Source organism: Triturus cristatus, chromosome 1_2, assembly GCF_964204655.1.
Source record: "Triturus cristatus chromosome 1_2, aTriCri1.1, whole genome shotgun sequence".
Taxonomy (NCBI): Eukaryota; Metazoa; Chordata; class Amphibia; order Caudata; family Salamandridae; genus Triturus; species Triturus cristatus.
The window spans coordinates 1187710630-1187729985 of NC_140580.1; the positions used below are offsets into that span (position 1 = coordinate 1187710630).

At 52.9% G+C, this 19356-nt stretch overlaps 1 protein-coding gene across 1 annotated transcript in view; it reads right to left on the reverse strand.

The window, feature by feature from the left end:
• Positions 1-19356, reverse strand: part of LOC146868995 (carboxypeptidase M-like) — a 400744-nt gene that overhangs the window by 43697 nt on the left and 337691 nt on the right. Inside the window, exon 9 of the mRNA XM_085624970.1 lies at positions 10275-10423. Coding sequence (XP_085481096.1) covers positions 10275-10423 — 149 coding nt within the window. The remainder of the gene's footprint in view (positions 1-10274; positions 10424-19356) is intronic.

The window sequence follows — 19356 nt, forward strand, 5'->3', positions numbered from 1 at the left end:
AGGAGGAGGGGGCCAGGGGCGAGGGAGAGACGCCTTGCCAGCAACACCCGTGGCCAGCACCCCGCCTCCGGCCGGCCGGGGCAACCCCCCGTGGCGTCCTGGGTTCCGAGCCAACGTCACGTGCCACCGATGCCAGCGAGTCGGCCACTACGCCAATGACCCGAGCTGCCCGCAGAACCAAACACCCAAGCCCCGCCAGGTAGCTGCCGCCGCCCTGGGGGAAGAGCAATTATCGGGGGAACCAGAAGAGTATGAGCCGGCCCAGCAAGAGTGGGAACCGGCCGCCATGGTCCTGGCGTGCTTAGGGGGAAGAGACATGGTCCCACGGGCTCCCCTACCCGCTAACACCAAGAAATACGGTCAGTGGGTGACCATTAATGGACAGCGAGCCGAGGCCTTGCGTGACACAGGCGCCAGTGTGACGGCCGTCCGCTGTCACCTGGTGAAGCCCGAGCAGATCCTGCCGAACATTCTCTGCCCCGTCCGCTCGGCAGACAACTCTGAGAGTATGTGTCAAATGGCCTGCGTCCCGTTCGAATGGGGAGGGGACTCCGGCCTGTTGAAAGTGACGGTCCGGGACGATGCCCCCGTGGACTGCCTCCTGGGGAATGACCTCGAGAGTTCCCCGTGGGCCACCGTTGAGAGAAGAGAGCACCTGGGGATGCTGGGCCTCCCGGACTGGGCCTGCGTAACCACCCGGACCATGGCTGCCCGTGCCGTCCCCGATCAGAAGAACCGGAATGGCCAGCACCTCCGCCCCCGGTCGCCCCAGTAGAAGACAACGACGAGGCCAGCCTCCCAGACCCGACGACCGAAGGGGACGCGCAACCCCAGAACCTTCCTGACCTGGCTCAGTGGCGTCAAGAAGGGGGGCCCACCCAAGAACAGTTCCGCCAGGAACAAAAGACCTGTCCCTCCCTCGAGGGACTCCGCCAACAAGCCAGCGCCCAGAACGCAGGGGACTCCACCTGAACTCACTGGGTCTACTGGGATAACGACCTGCTATACAGCGAGCAAAGAATCGCCGAGCTGGGGGCCGGTCGAGTACTGGTGGTACCTCTCCGCTTCAGAGACTTTCTGCTCAACCTGGCCCACGATGTCCCCCTGGCTGGACACCTGGGCCAGGACAAAACGTACAGCCGCCTAGTGACCCACTTTTTCTGGCCGAAAATGAGGAACGACGTCCTGAACCACTGCCGATCTTGCCCCACATGCCAAGCCAGCGGGAAGAGTGGTCGGAAGCTGAAAGCCCCTCTGCAACCCTTCCCTGTGGTCACCACCCCGTTCGAGAGGGTGGGGATAGACATTGTGGGGCCTCTGGACCCCCGCACGGCACAAGGACACAGGTTCATCTTAGTACTGGTGGACCATGCCACCCGCTACCCCGAGGCGGTGCCCCTACGGACCGTGACAGCTCCGGTGGTTGGCCGGGCCCTAATGGGGATCTTCTCCCGGGTAGGCTTCCCCCGAGAAGTCGTCAGCGACCAAGGCACAAACTTTATATCCAAATACATGAAGTCCCTCTGGCAACAATGCGGGGTCACCTACAGATTCACGACCCCCTATCACCCCCAAGGGAACGGACTAGTGGAGCGTTTTAACCGCACTCTCAAGGGGATGATTGGGGGATTGGAAGAGCCCCTCCGTCGCCAGTGGGATGTACTACTCCCGTGCCTCCTCTTTGCCTACCGAGAAGTTCCCCAGAAGTCCCTCGGTTTTAGCCCTTTCGAACTCCTGTACGGGCACCCGGTGCGAGGGCCCCTCAGCCTAGTAAAAGAAGGTTGGGAGATGGCCCCCCTAAAGACCCCTCCAGACGTCTTCAAATACCTCCTGGCCCTACGCAATCAGACCCGGCGCTTCAGAGAGATGGCCAAGGCGAACCTCGAGGCCAGCCAGGAGGACATGAAGAGGTGGTATGATCACAATGCCTCCTCCGTTGAGTTCGAGCCTGGACAACAAGTATGGGTGATGTCCCCCACCGAACCATGTGCCTTGCAAGATAAGTGGACGGGGCCCTTCAAAGTGGTCGAGCGCAAAAGCCCCGTCACTTACCTCATCGACCTGGGGACCTCCCGGAACCCCCTTCGGGTCCTCCACACCAACCGACTCAAACCACACTTTGTGCGCTCAGAACTCAGCCTCCTGATGGCTACGGACAGTGGGGCAGAGGAAGACTCCGAACCCCTCCCGGATCTTCTGAAGACTCAGGAGAATGACGGCTCCGTGGACGGGGTCCGGCTCTCTGACGCCCTCACTTCGGAGCAACGCCAGGGCTGCCGGAACCTCCTGCTGCAGTTCGCTACCCTGTTCTCCCTCACCCCCGGGGTCACCCCTTGGTGTTTGCACGACGTGGACACCGGGGACAGTCCCCCTGTCCGACACCGGGCCTACCGCGTACCAGATCGGGTACGGGCCTGCATACAGGAGGAAGTGGCCAAGATGCTCACAATCGGGGTCATCGAGCCCTCGGACAGTCCCTGGGCCAGTCCGGTTGTATTGGTCCCCAAAGCCACTGCCCCCGGCACCGCACCTGAACTGAGATTCTGCGTCGACTACCGGGGCTTGAACGCTGTCACCCGGACCGACGCTCATCCGATCCCCCGAGCAGACGAGCTGATCGACCGGCTGGGGGCCGCCCGCTACCTCAGTATCTTCGACCTAACAGCGGGCTACTGGCAGATCGGCCTCACACCCAGGGCTCAGGAACGGTCAGCCTTCTCTACCCCCGATGGCCACTACCAATTCAAGGTCATGCCCTTCGGCATGAAGAATGCCCCCGCCACGTTTCAACGCCTCGTGAACCAGGTCTTGGCGGGGCTCGAAGAGTTCAGCGCTGCCTACCTGGACGATATCGCTGTATACAGCCGCCACTGGCCCGACCACCTCCGTCACCTCCAAGAGGTCCTACAGGCCCTCCAGCGGGCCGGCCTCACAATTAAGGCCGGCAAGTGCCAAATTGGCCAAGGGTCTGTGACCTACCTTGGGCACCAAGTGGGAAGCGGGCTGGTGGCCCCGCTACAACTTAAGATTGCTGCCATCCAGTCCTGGCAGCCCCCCGTCACCCAGACCGAGGTCAGAGCCTTCTTGGGGCTCACCGGCTACTACCGGCGGTTCGTGAAGGACTACGGCAGCATCGTGGGGCCCCTCACGGGTCTCACGTCCAAGAACCAACCGAAGCGGATTAACTGGACTCCCGATTGTCAAGCGGCCTTCGAAAAGCTGAAGGCCGCCCTGTGCACCGCCCCGGTGCTCCAGGCCTCCGATTACAGTCGGGAATTCGTGGTACAGACCGACGCCTCCGACCACGGCATCGGAGCCGTCCTTTCTCAGTTAAACCCCGAAGGTCATGACCAGCCGGTGGCCTTCATCAGTCGACGTCTCCTGGCCCGAGAACAGCGCTGGAGCACCATCGAGAGGGAGGCCTTCGCAGTGGTGTGGGCCCTCAGAAAGCTCCGGCCCTATCTCTTCGGTACCCACTTCCGGGTACAAACCGACCATCGACCCCTGCAGTGGCTGATGCAGATGCGGGGGGAGAACCCAAAACTCTTGCGCTGGTCCATTTCCCTGCAGGGAATGGACTTCACTGTGGAGCACCGACCAGGCCAAGACCACGCCAACGCGGATGGCCTGTCCCGCTTTTTCCGCCTCGACGAAGAGAGTCACCAAGGAGATGGGTGACTCTCCCCGCCTTCAGCTGGGGGGGACGGATGTATGACGTTACAACGCACACTTTTACAACGCATGCACTTACAACGCATTTTTTACAACGCATAATCCATTACAACGCATGACATTACAACGCATGACACTACAACGCATTTTTAAAAAATACCTTTACAACGCACTACCATTACAACGCATACTACCTTTACAACGCATACCATTACAACGCATAATATTAAATTACATTTAAGGTAAGTATTAGATAGTATAGGGGTAAAAATTACTATTCTAACTCCAGGGGGTGCAACAGTAGGGTAAGTGTTGGATAGTATAGGGGTAAAAATTACTATTCTAACTCCAGGGGGTGCAACAGTAGGGTAAGTGTTGGATAGTATAGGGGTAAAAATTACTATTCTAACTCCAGGGGGTGCAACAGTAGGGTAAGTGTTGGATAGTATAGGGGTAAAAATTACTATTCTAACTCCAGGGGGTGCATCAGTAGGGTAAGTGTTGGATAGTATAGGGGTAAAAATTACTATTCTAACTCCAGGGGGTGCATCAGTAGGGTAAGTGTTGGATAGTATAGGGGTAAAAATTACTATTCTAACTCCAGGGGGTGCATCAGTAGGGTAAGTGTTGGATAGTATAGGGGTAAAAATTACTATTCTAACTCCAGGGGGTGCATCAGTAGGGTAAGTGTTGGATAGTATAGGGGTAAAAATTACTATTCTAACTCCAGGGGGTGCATCAGTAGGGTAAGTGTTGGATAGTATAGGGGTAAAAATTACTATTCTAACTCCAGGGGGTGCATCAGTAGGGTAAGTGTTGGATAGTATAGGGGTAAAAATTATTATTCTAACTCCAGGGGGTGCATCAGTAGGGTAAGTGTTGGATAGTATAGTGTAATATTATGCGTTGTAATGGTATGCGTTGTAATGGTAGTATGCGTTGTAATGGAATGCGTTGTAAAGGTAGTTTTTAAAAATGCGTTGTAGTGTCATGCGTTGTAATGTCATGCGTTGTAATGGATTATGCGTTGTAAAAAATGCGTTGTAATGGTAGTGCGTTGTAAAAGTTGCGTTGTAAAGGTTGTTCCCCGGGGGGGACGCATGTTGGACAGGCCACACGAAGGGCTTGCTCCCTCCCCGCACGACAGGGCCCGAGCTCCGGCCCACCAGGCATAACCCACGAAAAGCACCTGTACCCCGTCCCCCGACGGATCTTCTGCCCTCGGACCTCTACTCATCACGGGGCCCAGCCCCACCGGCTCCCCCGGCCGGTTCAAGCCGCCATCTTGGGCCCTGCACCACGAGGCCGCGTGGCCTCGCCCCGACCCTAACCCCGGGCCTGACCGGCCCCGACATCCCGGCACCACCATCCACCCGGGAGGTGAGCGGACCACTTGGCCGGTCAATGGGAGGACGAAGTGTCAAGAGCTCTTCCCCCGCCAGGTGCCGATCGCCTCCAGCTCCCCCAGGCGCTGGCTCCACCCCCTGCTGGGTGTCTGGACACCTTCATCCCGGGCCCTCCGACCTCCAAGTGCGAGGGTCCGGACATCAAAGCGCGCCTGCCCTATAACTGGGGCAACTCCGGAGCAGGAAGGCAGTTGTATCCTGGAGTCGAGAGACACCGAGAGAACTCAGCCTTGACGGACTACTGGCGCTGCCGTAGCCCGCTCTTGTGAACCATCGTCCTGCCTGCTGGCGCTGCCGCGGCCTTCTGCAACATCCATCCTCGTCGGGACCTGCTGGCGCTGCCGCGGCCCGTTGTAACGACCATCCTCACCGGGACCTGCTGGCGCTGCCGCGGACCGTACATCGACCATCTTTCCGGGACCTGCTGGCGCTGCCGCGGACCGTGTACCGACCATCTCGACCGGGACCTGCTGGCACTGCCGCGGCCCGTACCAACTAAACCACCAAGCTCGAGGATTGTGAGCTAGTCATCATCTCACCCGAACTACCTGACTGGTAAACAGACTGTCCCGTCCCCCCTTACCCTGCATTGAGAGACTTGAATCGAGGGGACCCCTGAGTCCAGACCTCCTTGTACCATTCAACCGTACCTTAAGAAGTGCTTATAAAGAACACTGAACCTTATCCGTGTGTGGTATCTGTCTGTGGGGGGGAAGTTACTTGTCTGTACGATCGCTGGAGACGGCTCTCCCCGGAGACCTCTCCTCTTGACCCCGGCCGACCCTCCCGGTCCGTCTACCCTTTCTAACAGAATGTCTGTTGATTCTGTGAGAGCGTCAGAAGACGAGAAGGGCGCCCCTCTGCCAGTAGGCTTGTCTATTGAATCTGTGAGAGAGTCAGAAGAGAAGAAGTGAAGGGTGACCCTGCAAAGGCATAACTGTTGAATCTGTGGGAGGGTCAGAAGAAGAGAAGGGCACCCCCTCCCCAAAGGCATGTCTGTAGAATCTGTGAGAGGGTCCGAAGAAGGGAAGGGCGCCACGTGCCCGAAGGCATGTATGTTGAATCTGTGAGAGGGTCAGAAGAAGTCAAGGGCGTCCCCCTGCCCGAAGGCATGTCTGTTGAATGTGAGAGGGTCAGAAGAAGTCAAGGGTGCCCCCTGCCCGAAGGCATGTCTGTTGAATCTATGAGAGGGTCAGGATCAGTGATGGGCACCCCACTGCCCGAAGGCATGTCTGTTGAATGTGAGAGGTTCAGAAGAAGTCAAGGGCGCGCCTTTGCCCGAAGGCATGTTTATTGAATCTGTGAGAGGGTCAGAAGAAGTGAAGGTCGTCCTCCATGCCCAAATGCATGTCTGATGAATGTGAGAGGGTCAGAAGTGAAGGGTGCGCCTTTGCCCGAAGGCATGTCTGTTGAATGTGAGAGGGTCAGAAGAAGTCAAGGGTGCCCCCCTGCCCGAAGGCATGTCTGTTGAATCTATGAGAGGGTCAAGATCAGTGATGGGCACCCCCCTGCCCGAAGGGATGTCTGATGAATGTGAGAGGGTCAGAAGAAGTGAAGAGTGTTCCCCTGACCGAAAGAATATCAGTTGAATCTGTGATAGGGTCAGAAAAAATGAAGGGTGCCCGCCTGCCTGAAGGCATGCCTGTTGAATCTATGAGAGGGTCAGAAGAAGTGAAGGGCACCCCTGCCCGAAGGCATGTATATTGAATCTGTGAGAGGGTCAGAAACAGTGAAGGGCGCACCCTATCTGAAGGCATGTCTGTTGAATCTGTGACAGGGACAGAAACAGTGAAGGCCGCCCCCCTGCGTGAAGGCACGTCTATTGAACTGTGAGAGGGTCAGAAGAAGTGAAGGGGCCCCCCTGCCGATGGCATGTCTGTTGAATCTGTGAGAGGGTCAGAAGAAGTGATGGGCGCACCCTTGCCTGAAGGCATGTCTGTTGAATCTGTGACAGGGACAGAAATAGTGAAGATTGCCCTCCCCCGCCCGAAGGCATGTCTTGAATCTGTGAGAGGGTCAGAAGAATTGAAGGGCGCCACCTGGCTGACGGCATGTCTGTTGAACTGTGAGAGGGTCAGAAGTGAAGGGCACCCCCCTGCCCGAAGGCATTTCTGTTGAATGTGTGAGAGGGTCTGAAGAAGTTAAGGGCTCCCCCTGGCTGAAGGCATGTCTGTTGAATCTGTGAGAGCGTCAGAAGAAGAGAAGGGCGCCCCTCTGCCAGTAGGCATGTTTGTTGAATCTGTGAGAGAGTCAGAAGCAGTGAAGGGCACCCCCCTACCCGAAGTCTTGTCTATTGAATCTGTGAGAGAGTCAGAAGAGAAGAAGTGAAGGGTGACCCTGCAAAGGCATATCTGTTGAATCTGTGGGAGGGTCAGAAGAAGAGAAGGGCACCCCCTCCCCAAAGGCATGTTTGTAGAATCTGTGAGAGGGTCCGAAGAAGGGAAGGGCGCCACGTGCCCGAAGGCATGTATGTTGAATCTGTGAGAGGGTCAGAAGAAGTCAAGGGCGCCCCCCTGCCCGAAGGCATGTCTGTTGAATGTGAGAGTGTCAGAAGAAGTCAAGGGTGCTCCCCTGCCCGAAGGCATGTCTGTTGAATGTGAGAGGGTCAGAAGAAGACAAGGGTGCCCCCCTGCCCGAAGGCATGTCTGTTGAATCTATGAGAGGGTCAGGATCAGTGATGGGCACCCCACTGCCCGAAGGCATGTCTGTTGAATGTGAGAGGTTCAGAAGAAGTCAAGGGCGCGCCTTTGCCCGATGGCATGTCTGTTGAATGTGAGAGGGTCAGAAGTGAAGGGTGTGCCTTTGCCCGAAGGCATGTCTGTTGCGTGTGAGAGGGTCAGAAGTGAAGGGTGCGCCTTTGCCCGAAGGCATGTTTATTGAATCTGTGAGAGCGTCAGAAGAAGTGAAGGTCGTCCTCCATGCCCAAATGCATGTCTGATGAATGTGAGAGGGTCAGAAGTGAAGGGTGCGCCTTTGCCCGAAGGCATGTCTGTTGAATGTGAGAGGGTCAGAAGAAGTCAAGGGTGCCCCCCTGCCCGAAGGCATGTCTGTTGAATCTATGAGAGGGTCAGGATCAGTGATGGGCACCCCCATGCCCGAAGGGATGTCTGATGAATGTGAGAGGGTCAGAAGAAGTGAAGAGTGTTCCCCTGACCGAAAGAATATCAGTTGAATCTGTGAGAGGGTCAGAAAAAATGAAGAGTGCCCGCCTGCCTGAAGGCATGTCTGTTGAATGTGTAAGAGGGTCAGAAGAAGTGAAGGGCGCCCGCCTGCCTGAAGGCATGTCTGTTGAATCTGTGAGAGGGTTGGAAGAAGTTTAGGGCGACCCCCCTATCTGAAGGCATGTCTGTTGAATCTGTGAGAGGGTCCGAAGAAGGGAAGGGCGCCACGTGCCCGAAGGCATGTATGTTGAGTCTGTGAGAGGGTCAGAAGAAGTCAAGGGCACCCCCTGCCCGAAGGCATGTCTGTTGAATGTGAGAGGGTCAGAAGAAGTCACGGGCGCCCCCCTGCCCGAAGGCATGTCTGTTGAATGTGAGAGGGTCAGAAGAAGTCAAGGGTGCCTCCCTGCCCGAAGGCATGTCTGTTGAATCTATGAGAGGGTCAGGATCAGTGATGGGCACCCCCCTGCCCGAAGGCATGTCTGTTGAATGTGAGAGGGTCAGAAGAAGTCAAGGGTGCCCCCCTGCCCGAAGGCATGTCTATTGAATCTATGAGAGGGTCAGGATCAGTGATGGGCACCCCACTGCCCGAAGGCATGTCTGTTGATTGTGAGAGGTTCAGAAGAAGTCAAGGGCGTGCCTTTGCCCGAAGGCATGTCTGTTGAATGTGAGAGGGTCAGAAGTGAAGGGTGCGCCTTTGCCCGAAGGCATATCTGTTGCGTGTGAGAGGGTCAGAAGTGAAGGGCGTGCCTTTGGCCGAAGGCATGTTTATTGAATCTGTGAGAGGGTCAGAAGAAGTGAAGGTCGTCCTCCATGCCCAAATGCATGTCTGATGAATGTGAGAGGGTCAGAAGTGAAGGGTGCGCCTTTGCCCGAAGGCATGTCTGTTGAATGTGAGAGGGTCAGAAGAAGTCAAGGGTGCCCCCCTGCCCGAAGGCATGTCTGTTGAATCTATGAGAGGGTCAGAATCAGTGATGGGCACCCCCCTGCCCAAAGGGATGTCTGATGAATGTGAGAGGGTCAGAAGAAGTGAAGAGTGTTCCCCTGACCGAAAGAATATCAGTTGAATCTGTGAGAGGGTCAGAAAAAGTGAAGGGCGCCCGCCTGCCTGAAGGCATGTCTGTTGAATGTGTGAGAGGGTCAGAAGAAGTGAAGGGCGCCCGCCTGCCTGAAGGCATGTCTGTTGAATCTGTGAGAGGGTTGGAAGAAGTTTAGGGCGACCCCCCTATCTGAAGGCATGTCTGTTGAATGTGAGAGGGTCTTAAGGAACCCCCCCGCCTTAAGTTTGAAACGCTCACCTTCTTCGGGATTTGTAACATCACACACAGAGGTGCGGTGGGCCCGTCTGACTGAAAGGTGACTGTATGGAGTTGGTAAGTGTCCAAGGAAGTGGTGGGCACCCTCTGGTGGAGTCCCAGTCCAAGTCAGAGGTTCCAAGACGTCAAGGACTAGTGCCCGGCACTGTCTATGCTGTCACGTGACCACTACCTGTGAGTGAATCTATGTTCAGCTTCACCTGCAGCGACTGATGATTTATGTTTCGTTTCCTTTTGTGGTACCCCTCGGTGTGTACTCCTCGTCACATCTGTCCTCACTTGGGCCTTTCTTACCTATCTGAGCCACGGGCTGCGGTTATGAGTGGAACAGATGTTGTGAGGCAGCTGCTGACAGCTGTGTGAAGGGGAGGCTGCACTGTGAGAACCCAGTGCACAGCGCTTTATCACAAGGAGGGAATCTGTGGCTTCAAGGCGCTGAGCAGCTGTTGACTGTAGCAACTCAAAGGGACAGTTGCAGGTGTGGGTTTGGGGGTGAGGGTGGGTGGAAAGAGGGCAGAGGAGATCCGGAGTGGAGGGAGTGGAGCCAGAGATGGGAGAGACGCGTGGGTGAGCATGTGACTCCGTGAGTGAGGGTGTCAGACCAGCATGAATGGCAGTGAGTGCTGCGGAGTGAGGGTAACAGAACACACTGAGTGGTGAAGTTTGTGATGCACAAGGAAGACCCGTGGAGGGGTGAACCCCCCCTGGGGTGGGGGGGAAACACTTGAAGGGCAGCGAATGAAGACGAGGGGCTTGGGTATTGTTTTCTGTTCTTTATCACCACAAAATCGTGAACATTGGCCGAATACGAGCCCGCGGAGTCCGTCACGTTCACCTTCTCCGTCAGGGGCAGGAACCCCTTCGCTTCCACCTGGAGAGAGAGAAAACACTACAGTGACTCTGTGTGGGCAGTGAGCGTCCCCGGCCCCACTGTCCTGAGAACACATCTCCAGCCCCACTGACCTAAGAACACATCTCCAGCCCCACTGACCTAAGAACACACCTCCAGCCCCACTGTCCTGAGAACACATCTCCAGCCCCACTGACATAAGAACACATCTCCAGCCCCACTGACCTAAGAACACATCTCCAGCCCCACTATCCTCCTATCACAGCTCCAGCCCCACTGACCTGCAAACACAGCTCCAGCCCCATTGTCCTGAGAACACACCTCCAGCCCCACTGACATAAGAACACTTCTCCAGCCCCACTGTCCTCCTAACACAGCTCCAGCCCAACCTCCAGTCCCACTGACCTGCAAACACAGCTCCAGCCCCACTGTCCTGAGAACACACCTCCAGCCCCACTGACCTAAGAACACATCTCCAGCCCTACTGTCCTGAGAACACACCTCCAGCCACACTGTCCTGCTAACACAGCTCCAGCCCCATCTCCAGCCCCACTAACCTAAGAACACATCTCCAGCCCCACTGTCCTCCTAACACAGCTCCAGCCCCACCTCCAGCCTCACTGACCTGCAAACACAGCTCCAGCCCCATTGTCCTGAGAACACACCTCCAGCCCACCTGTCCTGAGAACACATCTCCAGCCCCACTGGCCTAAGAACACATCTCCAGCCCCAATGACCTAAGAACACATCTCCAGCCCCACTGTCCTGAGAACACATCTCCAGCCCTACTGAACTCCTAACAGCTGCAGCCCCACCTTCAGCCCCACTGACCGGCAAACACATCTACAGCCCCACTGACCTGCTAACACATCTCCAGCCCCACTAACCTCCTAACACATTTCCTGCCCCACTGTCCTGCAAAACATCTCCATCCCCACTAACCTGCAAACACATACCCAGCCCCACTGACCTCCTAAGACATCTCCAGCCCCACTGTCCTGCAAACACATCTCCAGCCCCACTGACGTCCTAACACATCTCCAGCCCCACTGTCCTGCAAACACATCTCCAGCTCTACTGACCTCCTAACACATCTGCAGCCTCACTGTCCTGCAAGCACATCTCCTGCCCTCCCCTCCCCCTTTATCTCCTGCCCTGTCCTGCTCACCCCTCCCCCTTTATCTCCTGACCTGCTAGCTTCTGCCTTACATTCTTCCTACCCTCCCCTGCCATCATCTCTTCCCTCATCTCCTGCTCCACTTTCTTGTGTTCTTAGCACCTGTTCAGCTCTTATTTGCTACAACATCCCCCAATCTGACTGTACCTAATACCTTATCTCCTACAAAAGAGTACTGGCGGGAGGGAAGCAGAGGTACATGAGAGTAGGGACCAGAGGGAAGCGCAGGTACATGAGAGTACTGACCAGAGGGAAGCACAGGTACATGAGAGTAGGGACCGGAGGGAAGCACAGGTACATGAGAGCACCGACCGGAGGGAAGCACAGGTACATGACAGTACTGACCGGTGGGAAGCACAGGTACATGAGAGTACTGACCGGAGGGAAGCACATGAGAGTACTGACTGGAGGGAAGCACAGGTACATGAGAGTACTGACCGGAGGGAAGCAAAAGTCTATAGGAATGTTTATCAGGGGGACGTACATAGGTGTACTGATCGGATGGAAGGACATTTAGGGCCTTATTTAGATCTCAGCCAATATCCCTTCCGGAGTATTACGATCTCAATAGGATATAATGGGATCATAATACGGTGGACGGGATATCCGGTCACATATGTGACGGAGAATTCCCCTCTACCAAGATCTAAACCAGGCCCCTAGTGCTGACATTAGAGCACTGATGGGAGGAAAGCCCAAGCATAAACAAGTGCTACCCTGGAGGAAGCATGCGTACATAGGAAAATCGACAGCAGGGAGGGACAAGTATATAAGGATACTGATCCGGGGAAAGCAAGGGTACGCGAGTACTTACCAGGACAAAGCATGCGTACATAGGAGAATCAACAGCAGGGAAGGACGGGTATATAAGGATACTGATCGGGGGAAAGCAAGGGTACGCGAGTACTTAGCAGGACAAAGCATGCGTACATAGGAGAATCGACAGCAGGGAAGGCTGAGTATATAAGGATACTGATCGGGGGAAAGCAAGAGTACACGAGTACTTACCAGGACAAAGCATGCGTACAAAGGAGAATCAACAGCAGGGAAGGATGAGTATATAAGGATACTGATCGGGGGAAAGCAAGGGTACACAAATACTTACCAGGACAAAGCATGCGTACAAAGGAGAATCAACAGCAGGGAAGGATGAGTATATAAGGATACTGATTGGGGGGAAAGCAAGAGTACACGAGTACTTACCAGGACAAAGCATGCGTGCAAAGGAGAATCAACAGCAGGGAAGGACGGGTATATAAGGATACTGATCGGGGGAAAGCAAGAGTACACGAGTACTTACCAGGACAAAGCATGCGTACAAAGGAGAATCAACAGCAGGGAAGGACGAGTATATAAGGATACTGATCGGGGGAAAGCAAGAGTACACGAGTACTTACCAGGACAAAGCATGCGTACAAAGGAGAATCAACAGCAGGGAAGGACGAGTATATAAGGATACTGATCCGGGGAAAGCAAGGGGACGCGAGTACTTACCAGGAGGAAGCATGCGTACATAGGAGAATCGACAGCAGGGAAGGCTGAGTATATAAGGATACTGATCGGGGGAAAGCAAGAGTACACGAGTACTTACCAGGACAAAGCATGCGTACAAAGGAGAATCAACAGCAGGGAAGGCTGAGTATATAAGGATACTGATCGGGGGAAAGCAAGAGTACACGAGTACTTACCTCGACACAGGATAAGCACACAAGACTACTGGGCAGAGGGAGGCACAAGCATAGGCATATAAGAATGGTAACGAGACATAAGAATGGTAACGAGAGATATGAGTGATAACGAAAGATATAAGAAAGGTAACGAGATATAAGAGTGGTATAAGAGAGGAGTTGGCCTAATGGCTACAGTGGTTGACCTCAAATCTGGGGAACTGGGTTCGAGCCTCGGCAAGGACACGCAACATCCTGTGATTCTGGGCAAATCACTTTATCTCCCCGTGCCTAACAAAAAATGAATGTGTCGTCATGTAAACGCAACTGTTGCTCGTGTAAAGCGCTCTGATACCCGATACCTTCGGGTCAAGTTCGCGCTATATAAAACTCCGTAAAAAAACAAAACGAGAGAGAAGCACAAACATATATCAGTATTACATATATGGGAATCCAGGACACAACTGGGGGTGGGACGAAGGTGCTGGAGGACAGTTGAGGTTGAGAGATGTGCCAAGCGGCCTCTGAACTACTCTTTTTTATTTTATTGAGCCGGATACAGTGATATAAACTTCATACAGTACCGATAATATGTTTGCCATCTTATCCTCAAAATAACATAAGAGCAGAAGTACCATTGGTGCAGGGACTGTAATGCATTTATGAATTCAACAAAACATGGTCCTAATTAAAAATAGAGAGCAGCAGATATTTAAAGAGCAGAATCATATATTAATGAGGGGGAAAGTTGCCTCGTGCAGAACAGTACAGTGTGAATTCAGCTCGTTCAAATCCTCATTACATATAAACTATTCCAGCCTCCTTTAGCCTTGAAGAAACTACTAGTGCCATTGAATCATTAAAGCTGGCTAAGGCACCAGGCCCAAACAAAATCCCCGGAGATCTTTTCAAGACAGAGCCTCATCTATTTAAATCTGCTAGGAAATGCTATCTCTGCCGGGGGAAAGTACCTGAGTCTTGGAGGGGAGCTGAGATCATAACTATATTTAAAAAAGGGAGATGCAAGTAACCCTGCCCACTACAGGCCTAGAATCTTGATAGATAATGTGCAGATTTTGAATAAGTTGATTGACTGGGTGGATAATAATAAGATATTGTCACCATTCCAAGCTGGTTTTAAGCCAATGGTTAATACTATTGATCAGATTTTTAGATTCTCAATTTTATATAATAAAATAGATCTATTACAGCAACAAAAGCTTTATAGACCTTAGGGCTGCATTTGACCTCATTCCACATGCAAAGCTATGGTATGTCCTACTGAATTTATGAGTTCCTCGCAATTTAGTACAACTCCTAAGTAAATTGCATTAGAATAATTTTGCACAGGTTCACTGGGGCACTAATAGTCTAACAGTCTAATAGTGAATTGACTAAACGTATCCCAATTGAACGTGGGGTGCGCCAAGGCTGCGTTCTTGCACCCACGCTATTCGACATGTACATGAATGACATCGTTGAAGTTTTAGAAAACTGTATAAATGATTCCCCAGCCCTGAATAAAGGGAAGGTACCCATTTTACTATTCACTGATGATTCCCTCCTTATCTCAAAGACACCCATGGGCCTCCAGACCTTAGTTAACAGATTGTTTGATTTCTGCAAGTCTAGGGGTCTTGAATTTAATGTCAACAAGACCAAATTTATGATTTTGGGTAAGGGGGTAAGGGGGAAAGAAAGGAAAAAGCGGTTGGTAATGAGGTACTAGAAAGGGTAGAAAACTTTGATTATTTAGGGGTGCGCCTCATGGAGAACTTTAATTGGTTGGGTCAGATAACCAAGAGTAGCCTTCTAATTGAGCATATCAATCAGGCGTTTATTGAACGCTACTACTCACCCGGGAGGGTCTCAAGGCGCTGAGGGAGGGTGGAAGAGGGGCATAGAGCTCCCGCAAGTTTACAGAGCTCCGTCAAAAAAGCCAGGTCTTGAGGTCCTTCAAGAACTTGGGGAGTGAAGGCATCTGTCGGAGGTGGAAAGGGAGGGAGTTCCATGCCTTGGCCGCGAGGAGGGAGAAGGAGTGTCCTTCTGATCTGGTCTTCTTGATGCGAGGTACCGTTGTAAGGGAGAGCTGTGCCAAGTGGAGGGATCTTTGGGGTGCGTGGAATGTGATGCGGTGGTTCATGTAGGCGGGTCAGGTGTTGTGGAGGGCTTTGGGTGCGTGGGTGAGAAGCTTGGAGGTGATTCTCCACTTGATGGGAGCCAGTGTAGTGTCCATAGGTGTTAGCTGATGTGGCAGTGGTGTGGTAGGTTGAGGACGAGACTGCCAGCTGAGCTCTGGACGTTCTGGCATTTGCGGGTGAGGTTCTTGTTGATCCCGGCGTAGAGTGCGTTGATTTAATCTGCTGATAAGGGAGTGGGTGACGGTTTTCCTGTATTCGGGGGGGGGGACAATTGAAGGTCTTTTGTAGAAAGCGGAGACTGTGGTAGCAGAGGTGACGGCGTTGATCTGGCAGTCCATTTTGAGTTCGGAGCCCAGGATGATTCCGAGGTTGCGTGCGTGGTCCATGGGGGAGCGAGGGTTCCAGAGGGACTGGGGACACCAGGTGTCGTTCCAGGCGTCAGGGCGTGGGCCCATGATGAGTACTTTTTTTTCCGTGTTAAGTTGTAGGCAGCTGTTCTTCATCCACCTGATGACTGCTTCCATTCCTTATTGGGAGTAGTGTTTGGAGATGTTGGGTTCGTTGGATAGGGAGAGGAGGAGTTGGGTGTTATCTGCGTACGATTCGATGTTGATTCAGTGTGATTTGATGATGGATGCTAGCGGGGCCATGTAGACGTTGAACAGGGTCGGGCTGATGGAGGTTCCTTGTGGGACTCCGCAGGTGGTCGGTGTGCGTTCCAAGAGGAAAGCAGGGAGTCTGACTCGTTGCGTTCTGCTGGAGAGAAATGAGCGGATCCAGTCGAGGGCCTTGTTCTGGATTCCCGCGTTGTGGAGTCTGCGAACTAGGGTGAGGTGAGAGACTGTGTCGAAGGTCGCGGAGAGGTCCAAGAGGATGAGGGCCACAGTCTCTCCTCTGGCGAGGAGGGAATGGATGTCGTCTGCCGCCGTGAGAAGGGCGGTTTCAGTGCTATGGTTCTTCCTGAAGCCTGATTGGGAGGAGTCGAGGATGTTGTCATCTTCTATGAAGGCGGGGAGTTGACTGTTGATGGCTTTTTCCATGACTTTGGCCAGATATGGGAGTAGGGAGATGGGTCTGAAATTCTTGAGGTCGAGGGGTCTGCTGAAAGTTTTTTCAGGAGAGTGTTGATCCTGGTGTGTTTCCAGTCATCGGGGAAGGAGGCAGTCTCGAAGGAGTGGTTGATGATTCGTTGGAGATCGGGGGCGATGATGTCTGCGGCTTTGTGGTAGATGTGGTGGGGGCAGGGGGCCGTGGGGGCTCCAGGGTGGGTGGTCTTCATAATCTTTACGGTGTCTTCAATGCTGGGGGTAGTCCAGATGTCTAGTGTCGGATGCGTGGTGCTGGGGACGATGGGAGAGGGTTTCTCGTGGAGGCTGCTGTCGTCAAAGTTGTCGTAGATGGTCTTGATTTTGTGGTGGAAAAAGGAGTTGAGTCTGTCGCAGAGGTCCTGGGAGGGTGGGATATTGGTGGTCTTGCTGTTAGGTTGGGCAAACTCTTTGATGATGCCGAAGAGTTTCTTGCTATTGTATGCGTGGGTGGGGATTCTGTCCTGGAGAGCTTTCTTCCTTGAGTTTCTGATGAGTCTGTGGTGGGTGGTGGTGGCTGTTTTGAAGTTGTCGAGGTCTGCTGGGGTTTTGGTGTTCTTCAATAACTTTTCGAGGCGTCTGCCGGTGCGTCTGGAGTCCTGGACTTCGGTGGAGAACCAGCTGAGGGTTGGAGGCTTTCTTGAAGGGGCGATGGTGTTGGCGCAGTCCGTGATTCAGTTGTGTAGAGTGCAAGCGGGGGTGGTAGGGTCAACGTCTGTGGCAGTGGGAGCGGAGCTGCTGAAGGCAGTGGCAAGTCGTTCGTCGGAGATCTTGTTCTAATTCCTGTGCTGGAGTTAGAGCGGACGTCTGCGGGAGATGTTGGTTTTGAAGGTGAAGTTAATGCAACGGTGATCCATCCATTGGAGTTCCGAGGTGTGGCTGAAGGTGATAGAGTTTCCTGCTGTGAAGATGGGATCTAGGGTGTGTCCAGCTGAGTGTCTTGGTTCTGGTACGATCTGTTTGAGTCCGATGAGGTGGAGGTTGTCCAGGAGGGAGGTGCAGTTGGGGTCTTGGCGGTTATCGAGGTGGAAGTTAAGGTCTCCCAGCAAGATGTAGTCGGTGGAAGTGATGGCGTGTGGTGTGATGAAGTCGGTGATGGATTCTGAAAAAGGTGCACGAGGTCCTGGTGGTCTGTAGATGAGGGTGCCTCGGAGGGTGGTGGATGGGTTGGTCTGTATCTAGAAGTGGAGGTGTTCCATCAGGTCTGTGGGCCTGCCTGTGTAGGTGCTCAGACGGAGGTTGGCCTTGTAGGCGATGGCGATGCCTCCCCCGCGGTGGGGAGTAGGTCTTATGCTATCATTAGGACCCACAAGCAAACAGTGTCAAATGTAGTATCACCAGTTTTGGAAATATATCGTGCCAAGGCACAAGGGGCTGCGCTATCTGGGGCCAGAATATGGGGCTTTGTGGATGTTCCGCGTTTGGTCACTGCAGAAAATAACTTTGATAGGAAACTAGTTAGTTTGTCTCCCATCTAGCTCACCCCTTAGCCCGTTGTTTTTTGAATTGGGGATAAAAAGAATAGCAGATGTGGCAGTATTAAAAACATTAGTCTACACTATTTGGTCCGCCTTTGGAGTACGTCCGAACTAGATGATTACAGGGATTTGCTTGAAGAAATACTAAAATGGCCAGGTGCAAGGTCTCTACCTTGGGTCAAATTTGTATGTACTTGGTTGAGGAAGTTGGGATTGCATAACTTCTGGGTGGATCCCACTAGTCTAAATATAGCAGATAAAAATGTATTGAAAGCTAATTATTGGGCATACATCGATGAAGAGCTTATAAACAGAAGCCCAATGGGATCTTTGACTACTGTGTTTCTTGACCATAATTTCTTTCCATCCTTTGAACAATACCTAGATGTAATGCCTTCTTCCCTTGCTAAGAGCCTGTTTTTACGATTTTGTTTTGGGACTCTCCCCTTAAGGTCATTCACCCAGAAGTGGGGTAAAGAAGAGGCACTCATGGTTTTGCCCTATGTGCAGCCGGGGCGACAAACACGAATCACATCTATTATTTTTTTGTGCAGAGTATTCAATTTCCCGTCGCAAGTGGATTCTCCCCATTTGTCGCTAATTGGGATTCTCACGACCCCAGGCAGGACTTAGGATTTTAAAAACTGATACCTCTTTTATAATTGTCTTAGCTGTTAGTAAACTCGTAGAGGTAGCTTGGTACAAACGAAGAATAATCTTAAAAACCAATGTATAATGAACTATGTACTTGGTTTTTCTGTTTGATACTTCTAAATTGTGAACATGCATTTTATTTTTATCTTGGCACCTGACCCTAGTGATAAGACGTTTCGCTTGAACTCGGGTATTCTTTGTGGGCGTTCGTTGCTGCTATTCTCATTTTACATTGATACTGGTAATGAATTATAGATCCATTCAAATTTTATCTTTGTATTTGATCGTGATGTTGAGACCTTTATTTTGCTCTGACATCGGAATACAGGCCTCTTTCATCCCTGGCATGGCCCCATTTTTTGGGAGTTGTAATCAAGTGACATCAGTAGGATTTACTCACCTGTTATCAGGAGAGAACCCAGCGCTGCATCTTTTAGCCCAGCACTGACCCTGATAAGTAATTATAAGCGTACTTACCAGTAACTTGTATTTCCTTCCATAGGAATCCATTGTGTGGTTTTCAGCAGAAAAGTTTCTAAGTGTCTATTTTCACAAACTAAGAGTGTTTTGGAGGGGGGCTGCCTTGCCCCCCTCCTGTGGCCACTTATGGCCCCGGGGACCCCATCCATGGGCTGTTTTTTTTTTTAGCATTTTTTTGTTGTTTTTTTTGGCAGGGGCTGCGTGGCACCCCTCCCGGGCTACTACTAGCCCCGGGGACCCCATACCCCGGGGTTGGCCCTCTTCGTTGGGGG